At 42.6% G+C, this 21,313-nt stretch overlaps 1 protein-coding gene across 10 annotated transcripts in view; it reads right to left on the reverse strand.

The window, feature by feature from the left end:
* The window catches only part of LOC6738429 (RNA-binding protein Musashi homolog Rbp6), a 175,273-nt gene that overhangs the window by 112,742 nt on the left and 41,218 nt on the right, over positions 1–21,313 (reverse strand). For all 10 annotated transcript variants that reach the window (XM_016169359.3, XM_016169357.3, XM_016169354.3 and 7 more), the window contains exon 4: positions 3,446–3,527. In XM_016169359.3, the coding sequence (XP_016032277.1) occupies positions 3,446–3,527 (82 nt within the window). The remainder of the gene's footprint in view (positions 1–3,445; positions 3,528–21,313) is intronic.

The raw sequence follows: 21,313 nt of genomic DNA on the forward strand, positions 1-21,313 counted from the left end.
CTATAACAGAAAGTTTGCAGTGCGGTGCAACACTGCCACTTCCACTGATCATACAATTGAGGCTGGAGTCCCCCAAGGCAGCGTTCTTGGGCCAACATTATACCTCATATATACAGCCGACATCCCTACAAATAGTCGCTTAACGGTATCCACATTTGCCGACGACACAGCTATCCTTAGCCGTTCAAGGTCCCCTATCCAAGCCACAGCACAGTTGGCACTGTACCTCATCGACATTGAGAAGTGGCTCTCTGACTGGCGAATAAAAGTAAACGAGCAAAAATGCAAGCACGTGACGTTTACGCTAAACAGACAAGACTGTCCTCCGCTCTTGTTGAACAACATACCACTCCCGAAAGCAGATGAGGTAGCATACCTAGGAGTACACCTTGACAGAAGACTCACATGGCGCAGGCACATTGAAGCCAAAAAAACCCAACTTAAACTCAAAGCCAACAACTTACACTGGCTCATCAACTCTGGTTCTCCGCTCAGCCTAGACCACAAGGTCTTGCTCTACAATTCTGTATTGAAACCTATCTGGACCTATGGCTCACAGTTATGGGGCAATGCCAGCAACAGCAATATTGACATCATACAGCGAGCACAATCAAAGATCCTGAGAACCATCACTGGGGCACCGTGGTACGTTCGGAGTGAAAACATCCAAAGAGACTTAAATATCCCATCAGTTACCAACGCAATCACGGAACTTAAGGAAAAATACCATAGCAAGCTTTACACGCACCCCAACCACCTAGCGCGAGGTCTAATCCAGCTCAGCAGCCGTTCCCGACTCCGGCGAAAGGACCTACCAACCCAGCGAATAAATTATTAGGGCCGCTTAATCATAGAACAGTTGGAAAAATAATACAACTGTTCAAAAAATACTTGTTATAGTTAAGATTTTTAAACTTTTTGTTAGTTCTTATACAAGAAGATTCAATAAATAAAAGAAAAGCAAAAAAAAAAAAAAAAAAAAAAAAATTTGCTTTCATTTTGTTTTTCCCGGGCTATTGCCTGCTTTTTCGGATTTTCCACCCCTCTCCCCGCTCACCGACAACCAACTGCCACTGTTGTTCATTTTATGCTCTTAAAATTTATTTGCAAGTTTTCTAATTTGTACTTCACTCCATTTTATTGTAATATACAATCTCATTTGAAGTGAGATATCTCAGGACATCTATCCTGCGCAGAAAAATATAAGGACCAAAGCAAAAGGGATGAATGCAGATAAAGAAATATGCTCATTTTGCTAAACTTTTGGATTGAAGTGATATATTTTGCTCTCCTTACTTAAGTATTTAAGCATGTGACAAATTATGTGAAAATTATAAAAATCTTTCTAAAATCTGTTGTATATATTTCTATAAAAAGTCCTTTTTCCTATCGCTCTTCTCTACACACACTTTTTTCGCCGTGTAACCAGTTAGCGGAGGTGGCCTATAAGTATGCAATGCCTGCTGATGGCTGATCCTGGTGGCGTATCCTTGTTTCCTGTTTCGGGACCGGGGCGCATATTTATTAACCACACTGTTGACTCTCGCTGCGGCAACTTTGCGTGCAGCTTGTTGCTCCTCTGGCGATATGGCCCCTTCCGTGCTCTTTATCCTGCCCCTTCTGTCTTCCGGTTTTGAATTTTGTTGTCGCACCTTCTCAGGAATTCTGTTTACATTTATTACTTTGCGCAAGTTTAAGTGAAAAATTTCCATAAACATTCTTTTAAGCGACATAAAGTTTTTATTAAATTTTGCTAGAAATCCCTGACACGATGATATCAGGCAACACAACGGCAAAGGCAAGGGGCGCCCGGCAACAAATAGAGCTGCGGAATTTACAACTACCAGAGGGTAGAACACCTGCCACCCCGAGCTGCTCGCTCGCTCTTCAAGATACTTTTCCGGAGGGGTGAGGGGCGAAGTGCCAACTGTTTTACTGTTGGCAGTACGAGATACTGCTCCGGCTTCTGCTGCACGCAGTTCATAAAAATTTTGCCAGCCAACATGACATGCACAAAGGCGAAAGGACACACGGCGCCAGATCCTGCGAGTGGAGGGGAGTGTGGAAGGGGCGAAAGTTAGAAGGAGAAATGCAGGAAGGTGGCATAAACTTTCGTCGCTTGTTAACCTGAAAGCTTCGCCGCCACTCCACCGACATTAGATGAAATTCAATTAAAACAAAGATATATTTCGTTGGACAAATTCCGGGGCAGCAGTTCCTTAAACAGGGCGAAAAAATGCTCTAAAAAAGGAAAGGACTTTCGCGCATTGTGTATACGCCCCATAAAACGCTTAATTAGTGCAAAGGGAAAGCGGAACATAAACACTTGCTTGTTGGTCGTTCTTAAACTTTCTTTGTGCAGAATGGAAATGGAGCTAATCTTTCAGTTTTAATTAAATAAAAACTAAGGAAACTCAATATGTCCTTAAATAAATATGTTAATGCTTGAATACCATAAAAAATGAATTTGTAACTGAATCATAAGCAGCCTAATTAGTTGAATATTAACTAAACATAATGACTTCCTGGCGGGGAAGGATCTTAAATTTAATTTGGTGTATATTAAAATTGAAATTGACTCGTTTAAATGCCATCTCATTATTCATACTGTCCGCAAAAACCAGCTAATTTACGTTAAGCATTTTTAAATAAGGTCAAAGTACAGAACTGGGCGTGGGGGTTGCAGGGGTATTGGCCACGTTCAGCCAACTGAAAGTTGATCGAAACCGCAACAAATGACAAACGTTACGGCAAAAGTACACAACACGGAAATACACAAACACACACACATGTGCAGAGGAAAAGTGGAAAAGAGGACAGCCGGAGTACTAGGTAGAGGAGTAACTCAGAGGAAAAAATAAAATCAATGAAAATGAAAACCAATTAGCGGTTAACCAAACTGTTCAAATTTGGAAATGGATGCAGCCGTGCATGGCCATAAACAACAACGGCAACAAAGATGGCACAATCGCACAGGGTTGGCAGATGACTGATAGAAGGGGTCAACGGCAGTCGGGCTGAAAGGTAAAAGGTTGCCGGGTTACAAATTTATTACACGAAAATAGGAAATAATTAAAATCAGTTTGAGCGCGGATAACGTTTCTCTTGGAATGGGTAAGAACTTTTTGATTGATAAATCAGAAGTCACGGCAAAATGCGCAGCGAAAATGAAAACATTAAGGATATGAACATGGAAGGATATGAAATAAAATTCAAAGGAATCAATGCAACAGGCAATAGGTAAACGTTTTTCCAGTCCAGCGAATCTAAATGTGGATATTCTATTATTATTTATCCTTTGTCGGCAATTGGTACAGGAAGAGAAAGCCTTCTATCAATATATTGTATATTTCGAATACATTACAATTGACCAAAGTCCATTCCCTGATAAGGATCAAGAATTTCACCCCTAGTTGGACACAATCCTTCTTAAGGACCAACTCACCTGGATCTGCGCGTCGTGGGATCCTTCATGACCATAGCCTCTGAGATATCACCGTAACGTCCGAAGTAATCGCGTAAGCTCTCTGAAAGGAATACAAACGAATGCAGTGAATAATCAATCAAAGCCAGTTTATGAAATGTCCTGGGGTCACTACACTCAAGTACGGCCATCAAAATCACGACGCCAAAGTTACTAATTTCGTTACGCTCTTAATAAAAATAAACCGAAAACAAAAATATAAAATAAAAAACAAGGGAAAATGAATTTCGCGTGATGCCCAAATAAACAAACTGGTTGGACCCTAAACTTCTTCTCACTCCTGGGCGAGGATCTCCCTAAATAGCCCCCATTCCACACCCTTCGCATACGCAACTGGACATTATTCACATGCATACTCGCAGAATACACTGGGAAAATTTATGGTTGACTTAAGAACTGTTTGTGTATAGATTTGTTTATAATTCTTGTTCCTGCTTCTTAGACTTTTTGAAGCTAGCATCATTATATCTTCGCACAAGTTTAAGGATAAGAATACAATATGATTACATATTGAATAACAAGATATTTATTGTAAATACACAACAGCTTGTGATTTTTCTACCATTTATGAATATCTAAAATGACATTTGATTTCGTTTCTTTGTCGCAATAAAATGGCTTTAAAAATAAACAATAAAATTTGAACCTTTGTTCATTTTTGTTTCTCTCACTGTAGGCACACACAAAGTACGCAGACCACTTCAGACTCGCTGCTTTGGTTGCCAGCGGCAGCTGTTGTCTGCGGTTTTGCGAGCTAATCTGACTCTGACTCCGGCCGGAGGATGCGGATGTGGATGAAGGATGGCGGATGGTGGCGCAGGACTCCGCCCGGCTGGAAGCACTTCAGCGGCACGTACGCACACAAACGCAGCACTGAAGTTATTTCAACAAAATTGCCAGACAAACGGGATTGGGGACGGGGATCGGGCTTGGAAGGGGAAAGAGGATAGGAAAGGGGGCGACCGCCACACGACAGATACCAAGGCTCGTTGGCTGCGATTTAATGCAGCAAAAACAAGCAGAATAAAACCGATAAAGTCATCCTTCGCCCGTCGGCTGCTGGCTGAGGAGCCCTAATCCAGTCGAGTGTCGGCGCTGGCGTCATAAATTCAAACTACAATAAAAATTCAATAAAACAAACGATTTTGCCGCTCACGCCGCGTGGCCAAGACGATACGGCCATAAATGTGGTGCGAGAAATCGCACCAGGGAGCACCAGTTGTCCCACCACTAGTGCACCACTACCCCAGCCCAGAAAACGCGGCACCACCAACACACACGCACCAAAAACAAAGCTAGAGCAACTAGTTGCTCCTTGTGACGATGCAAAAAGTCACACTTAAAACAAAAACTCAATAAAAGCCTTTTGAAAAATTAGGGTATTTTTCTTGCTATTCAAACCTTTTCTGGTCAGAAACAAGATTTTCCAAAAACAGAATTTTGAGGCAACTTAGTATTTAGCTTGTTATTTATAATGAGCCACAAAAAATTCTTAAATTTAACTGAAAATTTCCGGTAATTTTCCCAAATTGTTTTAGCTTAATAAGACTGTAGCTGCATTTTTTAAGTGTATTTTACTATATATATATACTATTATAGTATGACAAATTTTCTAGTTATGCATACTAACTTTATCAAATTCCTAAAAGCATCAGAAGCTATTAAGTTTGTTTGTCCAAAGCACACATCCAAGTAATTTCCATTCTAGGCAAAATTTCTTAGAGTGCATGGGTAATGTGGGCAAAGGAAAGGGTTAGGGCATGGGAATGGGGTGGCAAATGGGTGGCCTGGGGTGGGGATGGTTCCACTCGCAGGCAGACAGTCAAGTGGGGGCAATGCAACGCAAAACGCGAAGCGCGTCGCGTGATTTACATAAGTATGCACAATAATTATGAACAATAAAAAACAATTTGTTTGCTTATGACAGTTTTGGAACCATAAATAACAACAGCAACTGGCGCAGCGGTTCGAGTGGCATGTGGATGTGGGCAATGGTAGATGGAAAATGGGAAATGGAAAAGCCGGGCCGAGTATGTGTGTGTGTGTGCGTGCGTGTGTGGCATGCAAATTGATGGGGCAGCCAAAGGGTTGCGCTCCATTGCGTTACGTTCGTTGCGTATGTGGCGCTGCAAAGTATGCTACACTTTAAGTTTTAATGGGCAATTGCACCTCTATGTGCATGTTGTAGGTGCGAGGGGTGGTGGGGATTGGGATGGGGCAGGGGCGACACTATTCTATGGCCTGACTTGGCCATTAGTTGAAGCTGAGGTGTAAATAAACCAGTTGGAGTAAACCACTCTCAATGGCTGTGATTGAGTGAGTGGGTCACCGGAAATGAGAACTTGCAGTTCATTCGTTACCGTTATAACGACATGAGGAAAGTGTCCTTAATTCCATTTGATTTTCGAGGATAAGCATTAAAACATTTGATACATTTGAGTAAACTTTGGTTGAACTTAATTAACTAGATTTTTGTGAATTATTTATGACTTTGATTCCCATCACCCACCTTTTAAAAATCATATTTCCGATGAAATGCCAACATAAAGTCATCATCAACATGTCAATCAGTGCGCTATATCTCACTTTTGCCCACACAATATTTTAGACAGCGGTCTTTCTGCCCAATTAACCCCCTTTGCCGTTTCTCACAGTGCAGCAGCCCCCTATGTTTCGGGTACCCCCCCTCTGCCCCTTTATGTCATCCAACGCGACATTCAGTTTTGAGTGACAGCTGCAAAGTTTGTTTTGCATTTCATATTTGCGAGCTTGTCTGCAGCCCCCACTCAACCGCCTCTCGCCACAACTCTTTAGCAAGGCTCAGTGCCAACTGTCACTTGACCGGCCAAAACCCGCGTCCTGCCACGCCCGCCGCCCTCCGCCACCCCTTCCCCGCTCCCAGCCAACAGGGCCAATAGAAAAGCTGGCAAACAAAATAAATGTGTAAATGTGAAGAAGCAAAAAACTGGCAACACAAAAAAGAAAAAAAAAACAGAGAAACAAAAATGAAAATGGTCAACAAATTAAAACGCGCCAAAATAAAAATAAAATTAAAATTTATTTGCTACCCAACGGCAGTGAAAAAATAAAAATAAAATAAAATACACATAACAAAAACGTAGGGATGGTGAGGAGAGGGGAGAGGGGAGCGGAAGGAAGGACGAAAGGAGCAGCGACAAGAGCGAAATATATTGTAACGGGCCAAAAGCCAAACTTGGATTTAATTAAAATGTTTACCACAGTCATTTCATTTTCATAGCCAGCAAACATAAATTTTGAAGAGGAAAGAAGCGAGTGTGTGAGTGGGAGGGAGAGAGAGGGTCGGGACCGCAGAGCGAAACAGCTGCAAGAAAATGCCAAAAACATTAAAGTTACCACACCGGGCTAACGCAAGAGTGGAAATTTTGATTGTTGCATTTTTGGTTTGGGGCGAAAACAATAAGCGATAAACAAAATAGGTTCAATCTAGAAACAGGAATTGGATTTGCAGGTAATTAGTTCAAGCAGGCACACACACACTCGCACACACACACACATACACACACATAGCGGAAAATTTATCCTGAATCCATTTAGTGGGATTATTTATAAGAAAACTCGGACCCCCCATTCTTTCCACCCAAGGCAATCCGTTTTGCGGTTGCAGGCATATTAACCCCTTAACGTCCTGGCGGCCCTTAACCCCCTGCTGCCCACCGACGGCCCAAAAGGTCCCCAATAGGCCACCGCACATGTTGTCAAAAGCACAATGCTGAAACCATAAATTTATGTGCTTTCTATTGTTTTTGCCAAAGAAAGCGGAAGTTGTGTGCTCTTTGCGGTGCGCTTAGGAGCCAAAGGGGGTGGTGGAATAGGGGGTGGTGGCTGGGAAAATGCGGGGAAAACCTACACAGCAGCAAAACAGCAACCAAAACCAGAATGGGTGAAAAAGGTGTGCGCAAAGGGATTTCAATCAATTGTGAGGCGAACTGAGGCAACTGGCTAGCGCAACAAAAACTCAAGCTCAGCTTCTGTTACATTCGGTTTAGCTCTGCCCTGACCTACACTGAGCGAAAAGTGGGTAGTAAAAAATGAATGAGTAACAAATATACGCACCATTCAGAAGGACACTACTTTGAACATATCTTAAATTGAAGAGTGCATACAAACAACTTAATACTTTATTACACAAGGCTTGCACTCTAAATTAGATTAAATAATAATATTATTATTTTTTCGAAAATATTAAATAAATATATTTGTACTCTTTGTATCAAGACTACCATTAAACATTGAAAAACAATATAGGATGCTGCAATATAAACCAACCTTTCCATTTTCAAAGCATTCAATTTCTTTTCGATAATGACGTAAGCAAAACTTTCTAACTCCAAAAAAAGTTGTTGAGTTTTGAATTTAATTAAGACACAATGATTAAAAACCAGTATTTTTCCCTCAGCGTATCGTTTTGTTGGAAAACGCAAATTGCTATTTTGTCAGAACAGCAAACGAGATGGCAATTCACTGGAAAACAGAGATACCCAGAGCGGGACGGAAAGGGACGGGGCGATAGGCAGTGAGAGAGACGGCTAGATGGAGCAGTAGAGCCTGTTGTAACACATCCCGGTCGTAGCATCATTTTTCATGCGCTCCAACAACTTTTGACAAAGGTCGGTCAAGCAAGTCTTAAAAACTTTGCGACAAGACAACGCACGTTCTGTTCCGTTCCGATCCGTTCCAGTCCCCTTTGACCCCCCGAAGTCCTCGTCCTGCGAAAGGCCCGCCTTTCGCTTAGTGAATTACGCCGGCTTTAAGGGGTTAAGGTTCAGCCCCCCGAGGGCCACGGGTAACAGTTGTCGCTGTTTGCTCTTCGCTCTAAGCCGTAAATAATAATATTTGGACAAGTTGGCAGGACGAGAAACCAAAAATCGAACGTCTGATGCTCTAAGAAATCTGATAAAAAATAAGTGTTACATGATTTTAAAATGGATAATCATATGTTTTAGTAGTTTTTTTTAATTCTTCTTGGAGTAAAGCAACTTTATTTAGAATTATTTTCAGTTATTAAAACGAAAACGAATGATGATTAGTACGGAAGTGAATTTAATTAGAGAAATATTAATTCAATCGAATCGTAGGAAAGACAAGAAGAATGCTGCAAAAAAAAAAAACAACAGAAACAAATGCACAAACCTAAAAACGCTTTGAAGTATAGTAATCAAGAACAGTTTAATATTATAATCTTATCTTGATATCCTTACAAAAAGTCTTTGATTTCTTGTAATAAGCCAAACTTTCTTACGCAAGTAACAATAGAAGCATAATTGAAACAGTTTTTAGACTTTCACTAACAAATCCAGGGAACTCCATCCTAGATAAATTCCCCTTTGATCTGCCAACCTAATCTGTGCCCGTATAAGGAGCAACTGTTTTAATTATGATATGCTTAGAGGAGTTTCAAGAACCTTTCGAAACTTTCGCGGTAAACATCTTCATGCATATGAAACTAAGCTCTCAGATTTGGGATAAATAAATATGAGGCATAAACTTTATGCCGCGCTGAAAAATCCCTTTCCCACGCAGAATCCCTTAACCCTACTCAATGGCTCAAGAATGGAAAACTTGTTTACAAGCGTCAACATTTTCACCTGATCTACGGAAAATGTTTGCTCCAAGTTGGTGCGCGATTTATGGCAATGGCAAGTCATAGACTTATGGATTGCTATAACTTGCGAAACGGCACTTACCATAATTGCATTGGATATTGGCGATTTTCGGAAGGTCGGGGAGTTGGGGCCTCTGAGTCGGCAACTTTGAATAATTTATGTGAGCTGCGTTCAAAGTTGAGACGCACAAATTAAAATCAACGCACCAAATGATTGATGAATGGCCGGAGTGTGGAGGAGACGAGTGCTCCGTATCTGGATCCGGCTTTGTTCGGGTCAAGTCATTTAAATACGGACAATGGGTCACCAACACAAGGTAAACTCCAAACTAAACAGAATGTCAAAAATCAAAGTCCAAACTTGATGGAAAACAAAGGCCAGAAAGTAGGCAAGTTGAAGAAGCGCTGGTTAAACAAAAGACGGTGAAAACTTTCCACGCACACAAAGCCAAAACTTTCGGACCAGAAAGAAAGTGCCCTGACGTTTTGGGTGGTCGGAGTGGTCTTATCTCTGGAAGACACAGGATCCAGGACCCAGGGCAGCATCAAAAGCATGCTAATGTCCAGCCCTGGCCGCAATACGCCTACCACGTAAACAATCTCGCTGAAAAGGGGGCCAGAAGACACAAAGACCGAGACAAGAGCCGAGAAGTCAAGCACAAAAAGGGTCAAGAGGGTCTTGGCTTGGTTGGGTGGAGCAAGTTCCACGGCACAAATCACCACCACCGAATGCCATCCCAGAGAAGCTCCTCCACGCAGGATATGCGACGAGGAGAGCGAGAACGACTGTAAACGCATACGAATCAATTGATTTGGGAAGTGCGGCGGCGGCGGCGGCAGGACGAACTCAGCCAGGATGAAAGGTCTCGGTCCCTCACAGAATGCAAAGTCTCAGCTCGTTTCCTATTCCTTCTCAGCGCTCGGACTTTTTGTTGCCAATGCAGCCAAGCGGAATAAATTTCCAGCAGTCAAGGTAAATCGTCGTGGAAATCACTGAAAGCAAATTAAAAAGTAACATCCAGCCGAGAGGGCAAAAGGATGACCAAAGCCAGGTGAAGTATGTAGATAGATATGCCGCCACTCACTCGAGCACTGTGAACATCAAGGGTATTGTTTCCGATTCTCTTAAAATCAATAATATTTCTAAAGCTATATTAACCTACCTTAATAATATACACCCAGCTTATAAAAATCTTATATATTTTTAAACAACATACCCCTAATCGTTCTTAAGCTGCTAAGATTAAACTGTTAACATTTGTTTCTTACCTATTTTAAATATTATTTACAATAATTCCACAATGCTTTCAGATTAGAGAGCTTTACAGTCGTTTCTCTCAATGCTCAATGATATATTTTCTATATAGAGAGACAGAGTCAATAAGGATGATGGGGATAGAGGAACAAAAGGGTCAAGCGCTCGACGCAATAAACCAAAATGCGACTATCGGTCCAAAAGGGAGGCGGTGCCCGGAAAGATGGGGGAGCTCTTAAGGATTTCCTTATAAATTATTGTGAATTTATGCGAATCATTTCCAGTCGGATTGCCGCCGCGATGGCGATGACGCAGCCCCCGTCGAGCAGGAGGAGCAATCGGTGATGAGGGGCAGGAGATGGAAAGCCGCCGAGGATTTTAACTTTATAATTGAATCCATTACTTAAGAACGTGCGTCCAAGATTTCGACGTATTAAAGTGTTGCCACCCCCAACTCTCCTCTGCCCGAGAAAATCCGAAAATCCGAAATCCGAATATCCAATCCCATGCCATCCATCCAAGGAAATCTCTACCGCTGATTGGCAAGGGTAAGGCGAGTTAAGTTCTTGGTTTGTTGGCTACACAAAAACCCCGAAATAAGTTTTAATTACGGGCATATGATGGTGCCCGATAATAATAATAATAATAATAACGGCGAGCGAGCGCACGAAACCAAACCAAACCAAACCGAGCCAAACGAAACGTTGGAAAAACTTTTGGCGCCCCGGCAACGGAGACGGACTGAAAAATTCTATTATAATTAATAGCAGAAAATTATGAAATTAATGCAAAGCAACAAAAATGGGTGGAAAAAAGAACGCACAGCAGCTCAGCCAGAACAGCAGCCCCGAAATTGGATTCATTAAAAATTGAAGTGGGTTTCGTGGCAGCGCCGAGTGGAAAGTGTGCTCGAGCTTATCCCAAAAACTTGGAATGCAGCGAAAGGGTTGCAGAGGGTCGTCCTGCAGAAGGAACCCAGAATCCTCGGCAATAATTGAATATCTCAGGTCGGATTGGGTCGCAGTCGGCATAGATTTGTCCAATCACATTTAAGCTGATGAAATGTTGATGAGGGACAGATTAGAGGTTACAAATTTGACATTCCACCGGGCGGATAATTAGAAAGTGGACTCCTCTGGAGGGCAATGGCCACTTACTTGAGGCGTTGGACGATAATAGAGCTGATATTTGAAAGATACATTTTGTACAAAATCGATTTCGGTCAGTAATTAAATTATTTCATTTCATTACCACAAAAATGTAAACCGAAATAATTGTCAAAGCTAACGAACCATTAAATCGAAATAGTCACACAAATCGATTTCACAAAAGAGAAGTCAAAATTAACCTGTTTTATGGCACATATTATTCTATTTATTTGCTAAATGTAAACATGTAAACAATTCTTACACCAAGAAACTTAATTCTTAAATTGAATAGCCATATTATATACTTGCACGATTATTATTAAACACTCTGCATATACTTTAAACATCAATTATGTTTCAAATTAAATTCAATTTAATATTAATTTGACGTTTGCGTGCGCAAATAAAATTCCACTTATTAACATATATGAATTGATATTTGAAGTATGAATTTAATTAGCACAAATTGAAGCTGTGATAGGAATAATAATTGTTATACTCTTTAATGCCTGAATGTTAGTTTCCAAGCGCGATCAATTGAATTGAATTGAATTCCCAGACGACCAAGAGCAAGGTATCGATGTACCACCAAGTGTTGTGAGAGCTCTTTAAAGCTTCGAGCTTGGCCTACTCCATAACGAGATACATCCTCCCTATGGCCACTTTTCAGTTTCCCGCTGGATTCTCCCTGGCTGCTTTTATTTTTTTTTTTTTTGTTACACGCAATTTTTCATACTAATTACCAAGCAATTTAGTTTTGTGTTTACACTCGCTGGCCGCCTGCCCAGTTGATTGGCATTGGCAGCGGCAGGTGGCCGCCTCATTAGTGGCTTAACTTGCTATACAAAATGTGTGGCACTTATGGCAAACAGAACTGAGCACAGACCGTGAGCAGAACAGAGCAGAGCGGAGCCCAGAAGTGGTGGCAACATGAAACATGAAAAAGCAGCAGCATCAAATTGACACTTAACCGGAGTGGCAGGGTGTGGACCAGGATGGCAACAATAAGCAGCCACACGTTGACCAGCTGAGTGGATGTGGATGGGGATGCGGATACGGATGCGGAATGGGCTTGGGAAATGGCTTCAAGGATGGGAGCTGCAGGAGCAGCAGGAACAACAGCATTACCAACTGTGTAAACAAAAACGATGGCGTCGAGGACAAGGCAACAGCGCCCATACACACTAGTGCACTGATAAAAAAGAAGAGTCCTTTACGCCGATAAGGAGTCTATAATAGCATACACTAATCAAGATAAGAGGCATTTACTTAGGCAATGAAAGCATAAGAGTATAGGAGGTTATAGTTAATCCTGTAAGGATGACAGGAACTTAATATATGAGGTATAAATAAAAAAAAAACAATGTTAAGTTCAACCAACGCAGATATACAACATGTATAAGCTTTTAACCTTTTTCATTCCATTTATAATATGTATTATAAGTACCTAAACTTAATTTTGTCAAAGCTTTTCTTTCAGTGCACGTAGTGTGAAGAGAAACTAGAATGGGGAAACGACAGCGACAAAGCCTGCCACATATCAGTCAGAGATGAGACACAGGGACAGCGACAGAAACGGAGACAGAGAGCCTGGGAGCCTGGGAGCCCGAAAGCCGGCGAGAGATCCTTTAAAGTCGACCCGGGCACTTGTTGGTGTCCATAAGCTGGCTGGGCAAACAGGCAAACAAACCCAACTAACAAGCCATAAGATGACAGCCTGCCAGTGACAAATTGTGCCAAATCGAAATGGTAAACAAATGCCAGCCAGTGGAAGAGAAATGCCAACGGAGAAATGCCGGAGAAAGGCTGGAAGGCGGAGGAGCACAAGATCCCTGGCCGAATGGAAGCAACAAATATGCAAATTCTGCACATCTGCTAATTTGCTAAGCTGAAAAAGAAGGAGCAACAGGAGCGGGAGATGAAAATATTGATGCCGAGCAATCAAATGTGCCACGGGGCGTATGCGCAATATTTGGAAGGCCAGAGGAAAAGTGGCCACAGATCATAGCTCACTTCGGTCCACTTTGTGCGGCATTAGCTAAGCAAATAATCATTACATTTTCCATTTGTTTTTTTGAATACATATAGATATATATTTGTCAGTGTGTGCGCGTGTGCCTTATTTTCGTTATTTTTTCGGAAGTGTATCGATAGCCCCCCAAATAAAATAAAAATCTCTCACGCATTCCCAGCACGTACCACATGATTCCCACCCCCCAAGCCCAATCCCTCTCATCACTCGGCCCCACTTGACGAGCAAACAGCTCTCGAGGCATAAGCCACCCCCCAGAGCCCCCAGATTCAGCCTCCCCCACCCTCCAACGAAAACTCCCCCGCCGTTTTCTCCATTTAAAAAAGTATCAATTTCATTGTTACGCGAGCTCGTTTTTTCCCTGTTCCTCTCCTCTTAGTGTTTTGGTTCTTTATTATATGGTACATCCTCGGAGTAGAGTCTTATGAATAGCATAAGAAGCTGATAAAGAATAACACAGTAAAGTGAAGTAGTGGGTACGGACAAAAGTGTGGAAAGATTATTGAATAAAAATCAACCACTTGGGTAAGAAAAACTTTACATAGGAAATTATGATTATGGGAAAGAGCAAGTACCGAGATAAAAGAAACGTATTCAATAGATTTTCTTTGAAAACTTAAAAATCTCAGATTAAGTTATATGCAAGAAATTCAACTAATTAAAAAGTAATTTTTCTACAAAGTCCAAAACAAAGCATTGCATGAAACTTAAGACATTCACTAAAATAAAAAAAAATAACCAATTTAAAATGATGTATTACATTTTACATTTTAAAATTCTAAAAAATGTATATACATATTTTTTCTATTTTTATTAAATATTGTGCCAATATTAATGTCGAATCCATTTAACTTCTCGAGCTAGCGTAAGAAATATTCGATTTTCGCGCTGTGCTTTTTCCGATTTTTTCATTTTCATTTGACTACGCAGAGTGAAATAAATTTTGAAACGGCAATTGCACGAGGGCCCATGGCAATTTTAGATGAACATTTTCCACAGGATCCGGAAAAGGAGGCGAAAGCAAAGCAGGACATGAAATTATTGCCCAGTCATGACGTGAGTTTTCATTCGACTCTGAGTTTTTGCATAAAATTTCAATAAGGCCAAGTAAGCAAATGAGTTTTCTTCGAACGTTCGTCTCCTTTGTCTACCAACTCCACACTTTGGCCAGAATATCGGGGTAGATAAAGTACCAATAGTTTGTTTTAAGTCTGTCCCTAGTGTCAAATTGAGCTAATCAGGCCCAGGTTGTGCCCGGAAAGTTCCAGTTACTGCGGATAATGCATCATTTTGTGGTCAAAATGGCAAGAGCGTTAAGTTTTTATGACCAACGACTTTTGGATCTAGACCAACAATAATCTCCTGCTGTTTCAGACCGAGTTTGCTTGTTTGTTTGTTGGGAGTTTCGCTCGTTTGCTGTGTATTTTATTTTATCGCTGTTGGCAGCCAGCGCGCCAAGGCAAACCGAAAACCAAAACAACAATAAAACCAGTCAAAAAGCACTCGAAATGCCAAATGAGTTGAGTTGGCCCCGCCCATCTATTGCCTAATGGCCAACCCATTCACCTCCGCTCCTTGCTGGGCGGGAAAAACTCAAGCTTCACTCTGTGTGAGGAGAGCTCACCTTTTGCAATTAATCCGTTGCTGGAAAAGCCGACGCCTCCGCCACCGCCCCCTTCGCTTTCGCCTATGTCTATGGAAATTTTTGGCCCAAGAAATGAGAGAATTTTCACCCACCCGCCCTTCGTTGTGTTATCTTCGTTTTTCATAAACAAAATGGGAAAATCTGTTTTGGCTGCCAGCGGGAAAAACAACAACTTTCCGCTGCAATTTGGCAGCGTTTTGCGGCGCGATTTTCTCGCCGCACTGCCAACTCCCAAAAGCCCCACCGCAATTGCTACTGCCATTTTTCGGTCTCAAGTGACAAATATTAGAGGAGTCTTTATCGCTAATTAGACTTTGTAGCCGTAAATCTGTTGTCATTTGTTGTGCTTTCCATTTGTGCTATTTTTGGTCGGGCAAAAGGTCCTGCTGTGCGAATGCAGTTTGAAGTTTGCCAACTGATGCCGGAAACATTCGAGACTCCAAGGAGTTTTGGGCTAAGAAGTTAAGCCAGGGAGCTTTTAGAGCTACTCAGAGCTGAGGGGAAACACCAAGGCAGTAGGGATCAGGACATATAGGAGTAATGGCCGGGAAGTGACTTTTAAATGAGTCCTGAAATTGTCATAATATGATCGAAGCACTCGAGCTACAGAACTTCTAATTATCACATATGTTTCCTTGTGACAGCGTTTTTGAATTAGAGCACTGCAAATGTTATTGCACATAAGCAATATGTATTGTATATTTTATAAATTTAATAATAAATCTAAATGTATATTTTATAAATCCAAACATGAGAGCATATCAATTAATAAGGTTTATATAGATAAAATATCTTAGAATGAAATTTACTTATTGATAAGTAGCTAAACATCTTGTTCGTATCGAAACCCATTCATTTTCCAACTGCAATATTGCCACAATTTTTTCGCTGTGCAATTACTTCTGGAGCACCACAGGCGGCAATGGCAGTGGCTAACTATGGGAAACAATGGCCTTGGATTGCATCCAGCTGCCATTTCGAGCGGATGGCAGACGAAAACGATTCTGCGGATACGGATTCACCAGCGAGACAAACGACAAGAGACAGCAATGAAGGCCGAGGAGGAGCGGCAGGCTCTCTACGATTATGCGAATTTTTTATGGCACATATGAGACTAATAGAGATTGGGATGCTGGATGGAGAATGGAGAATGGAGGAGGAGCTGGAGCTGGAGCAGCTGGCGCATGCCAAGAAACGAGCCGAGGCCAGTGGCAATTTATGCGGCTCAGTGTTGCATTAAATGTACAGTGAAATGCTTGAGTTAATAAAAAAAAAGGAAAACATGGAATGTAAAAACGCCTGGCAAACCCAAAAATAAAAATGAAAAGCGAAATGAAAATGAAAAAGGAGCCCAGGCACAGGCACAGGCCCAGAAAGGAATCCTTCAGAGGCATCTAGCTTGAAGTGTGGCCGGAAATGAAGCGTCCCCATTTGGAGGTAATAAGTGTTTTTGGGCTTTTGTTTCTGACATGCCCATGATGATGGTGGGGCATCAAGGTTTCCTCGTGCAGAATGTGACCAAATGGGGAATTATCTTTGAAATAAACGTGATGAAAATGACTTATTGGCAGTGTCAGTGATGAAAAGGGATAAAAATAGCCACAATCCTTTGGGAAATCAAGAAACGTAGCTTGGTTCAGATCATTTTTAGTTCTGTACCATAGCTACTACTACTTCAATTATTTTTATTAATTTTATATAAAACCAGGGAAGATGAGGGCGACTTTGAATACAGCAATTTTCCCTTTAATGAGTATAATCCCACTGATCAATTTCCTCCAGTTGCTCCAGTAGCTCACTCCGCGCCTCTTGCTCCTCCAGAATTTTTCCTCGAGACGAATTGAGAGCGAATCCTGGGCCTAACCAAGCGCAACCAAAAACATAGTTAACATACGCACGCACACACACACAGGCGCAGCGAGCTCACTTTTCCCGGGTGAAAGTGTGTGTGGCATGTGTATGATAAATAGCTTTCAATTTATATGCCTCGAGGGCGGTCAGGCCAAAGTTTTTGGCTCTGGGATTGCGAGGGAACCAGGCGAAGACTTAAAGGTGTTCAAGGGTCATTTATCAGGCAGAGCGGCAACATTTAGCGCTGCCTTCGTGCCCCCAATATGTTGGGGTGCCACCTATGGGTGGCAGGATGTGGAGGTGTGTTGAAATATACCTGTGTATATATGTATGCATGTCTGTGCGGCCAGGAAATTTATGCCCTCCGTCTCCAGTGGGAGGCTGTCTAGTGCCCAGGGAGACGGGGCACGGGGACGGGACACCAGCTCCTCTGACTAGTGGAGTATTCATTTCGATCTGAAAGTGAAAATCATTTGCAATTGTGGCAGTTGCCAGTTGCAAGTCGGCGACTTCTAATGGCTTCGTAGAGCGGTCGAAATTACTTTAACCCGCCAGCTGGGTCCACAACTAACTTGTGTCTCTCTCTCCCTCTGTTTTTTGCACAGCGAAAAATAAACAGAGTTATAGTTTTAAATTGTAACTGAAGGGCTTCCCAACTGGCGCAGCTGCTGCTGCTAGCAGAGAAATAATTGATTTTGTCATACCAAACACTGAAAATAGAATTCCAATGAAAAATGCACATGATTTAATTTACAGATTTAATTAACGAGAGTGTGTAGCGCTCAAATAGATATTAAAACCATGGGAAATAGAACAACGCATTTGAAACAAATACTATTTAAAAAAGTACTTGGAAAAGTAGCAAGATGATAATTATGCAAATAATTGTGACTGTGTCTGGTTTCAAACAGTTTAAGTTAAGTTTATTTTAATACAACTTCAAATAAACCAGTTTGAAAACTTCTTTTTTGTGCTGTGTAACTATCTGCCCCACCTGCCGCTCCATTAAATGAGTGAGTAAATGTGTGTAGCTGTCGACAGGTGTGCAAGTAATTACACTCACACCCATCATCAGCAGCCATCGGAAGTGATGGGGGGGGATGCGAATTAGGGGCTGTTAGTTGAGGGGGGAGGGGCGTGGCCCGGCCTTTGCATACCCGGCACACAATTTATATTTGCCAAAGCTGCCGCTGACGCTGATGCTCGGGCATCGGAGCTTCGGAGCTGCGGAGCATCGGGGCTTCCAGGCAGACAGGCAGTCAGTCAGGAAAAATGGTTGCCATTTCCTTGGTCTCGTCAAAATTAATTAATTTGCAGCGCTGCTGCAGCAAGGACTTCGTCGGCCGACGGCAGGACTTCGCCTTCGCATTCCATCTATCCTGCGGTTATGCCTTAGAAAGCCACCTCACGGATACCCACCCACGCACAGTCCACAAATCAAACCGAGCAGGCAGCAAACGATTTACACTGTCCAACAAGATGATTGACGGTCCAAGGACACTGAGAGAAATTGGGCGGGAAGTCGATTGGTTTGTGACCCTTACAGTTGAGCTTTAAGATATACCCATCAGTCATCATCATCATACCGCAAGGATATAATAAAACTAACATTGTAGTTTATATATTCACTTTATTCTATATCTGATTATTTTTCATAAAAATTTAAAGCAACAGACTTATTGTAGTTTTTTTCAAAGTTTATATTTCTCTATATTGAAATATTGGGTATTGCAACGTGCACTTCTGATTATACTTTGCTTGTTGATAAGAACGAATTCGATGTTCTAATATTGAACTGCAAATACATTTCAGCACAAAAGCCGCGTATTATATGTATAACACTTGGATTTGTATTGGAAACTTTGTTGCCGAGTGAAATCAAATCCTGGGGTCAGATGCTATTGATTACCAAAGTGCGAGCCAATTGAATTGAATTTGTGCTACAAATCAAGTAAGCAACTTAGCAGCTAAACAACAATAGCAACAACAACAGCCCGGGGCTCGGCCACCAAGCCACCCCCGTTTTGCCCCGCCCCTGCATCCCTGTCAATAGCTGACCCCAATCAGAGGGGGCAAGGCACGCACACGAGCACACAAACGGAACATGGACGTGGGCCAAGGGGGGAGCAATCAATTGCAAGGAATGCGAGAGCAACAAAAAATGCGAAACAGGAGTAGCAGGAGGTTAAACTTGCCTTCAAAGGCCGAACAACGCACTACCCTCAGAATTCGGTGGTTATCTCCGCCAAGCTAATTGCCATGTTTCACTTTATATTTGAATGTGGAGTAAAGTTTATAAAAAGTTAAGTTCTATATCAAACTAGGATTCAGAATTGAAAATATTTAATAGGTACGAAATATTCTTTGAAACTGGATAACCCTTTCAAAGAAAAACGATGGCAAAGAACAAGACTCTTGGCCAAGGATAAAAACGAAGCAGGAACAGTGCAGGATCCACTCGCTTTTCGTGCGTTGCCTGCCCCACGTGGCAGTGAAGTGCAGCTATAAAATACTAATCCGCATCAAATGAATGCTACATCAATCTTGTGTCGGGCGCAGGCGGTGGATGATGCGTCGCCAGGTGCGTGAGGTGAGGATATCGAGCAGGTCCTGGGGAGCCAGGACAGCGCGAACGACAAGGACAGCGAGGAGCCATCAACTATCCGCCGAAAAGGGTGCAGGATGCACGGGTGAGCCAGCGACGACGAACCGGTGGCAGGCGCAACTTTAATTTTGTTACTAAGCCCGCACAAACGGGTTGAAGGGTACACAAAAAGAAATTATGAGTGCCACTTGCAGATTTCACCAATTATAGATAGATAATTTTTGAAGATCCAATTGTATCACCAATTTGCATAGCTGATTGATACTTAACATTAAGACATTCTTTCTAGATAATACAATTTTAAACGTTTATTTAAATTGGTTCTACTTTTTACAACAAATTAATATGAGTGTGCGGCACTGACTTACTGACTTAATTACCCGTTTAATTTCTTTCTCTGTAGGGAAAGCGGTAGCAGCGACTGTGGCTGCGTCGGTGGCAGATGCCGTGGAGGAACCGCTCAAAAGTCATTTCCGCAAATGTTGTCGGCATCGTTGTCGGTGTCGCATCCTCGCTGCGAGGATTGCGGATTCCGGGACGAGAGACAAACGGGCAGCAAGAACTAGGGATTAGGGATTTGCGTGCACATAAATGAATTTCGTGCACGCATGGGAAGCTGGTGGGTCTGGTGGGGCTGATGGGACTCGGAGGGGGTGTAAAGGGTGCTCCCGGGCTGAGTGGTTGAGCAGTAGGAGCCACCTAAGCCCTAAGCAGCTGCTGCCGCAACAGTAAACGTTATCTACACACGTGCAACGTGCAATGTGCAACATGCAACCAATGAGCTGGCCCCTCATTTTGCCCAGCTCCCCCGCCCAGGACCATTCGCATTTTCCAGGACCCCCTCCCCCCCGGGCGCATTACAATCCCACCACTATCCTTCGTCCTATTCCAGCCCCATCGTCTGTGTTTACATTGGTGTGCAATTGTTGGCATTACGTGCCACTCTCGATTGCCATTCAATGCCAGGAGCAGCAGGATCCAGCTTTAGAAGGGGAATCCTCGGCATGAGCGGCTGAGGATGGCTGGAGGAGGGGCGCCATCCTCAGCCCTCGCAGAGCCGCCAACTATTGAATTACTTTCAACCTGCGACTGAAGATTGCACTTGAAATAGGATTCACAGCTCACTCGCTCTCCAAAAGCTTCAGATTTTCAATTTCCGTTTCCTTTTTTGCGCTTTTCCAGCCCGCCAGCCCACCGACCCTCCTACACTCCCCTTTGATCTGTGCGTCTGGGACTGGGACTGGGATTGGGATTGGGTCCTCCTCCGCCTTTTTTTTCCCCCGTTTGTTCATGTCTAAGCAAATGGAATAAGCGCGCTCATTGCTCGAGCTTGTTGCCGATGGATAGATGGATGGATGTATGGATGTATGGATGACAGGGGGCAGGACTCCGGGGGCAAGACTCGGGGGCAAGACTCGGGGGCAGGAGGGAACGGATGGATGGGTGCACGGATGGATTGATGACTTCAGCCCAGAAACTATGGAAACTACGGGCATGCCCTTCGCAAGGGTTTCAGCTAGGGGTCAAGGGGTTAAAAGCGAAAGCATACACCTTTTCGTGTTTATATAGGTTTTGGAAACCTGACCTCCAGAGAATTATTAGGATTCTGCTAAAATCTATTGTAAATAATTCGGCTAGCAAAAATTTTA

The sequence above is a fragment of the Drosophila simulans genome, chromosome 3L (genome assembly GCF_016746395.2).
Source record: "Drosophila simulans strain w501 chromosome 3L, Prin_Dsim_3.1, whole genome shotgun sequence".
Lineage (NCBI taxonomy): Eukaryota > Metazoa > Arthropoda > Insecta > Diptera > Drosophilidae > Drosophila > Drosophila simulans.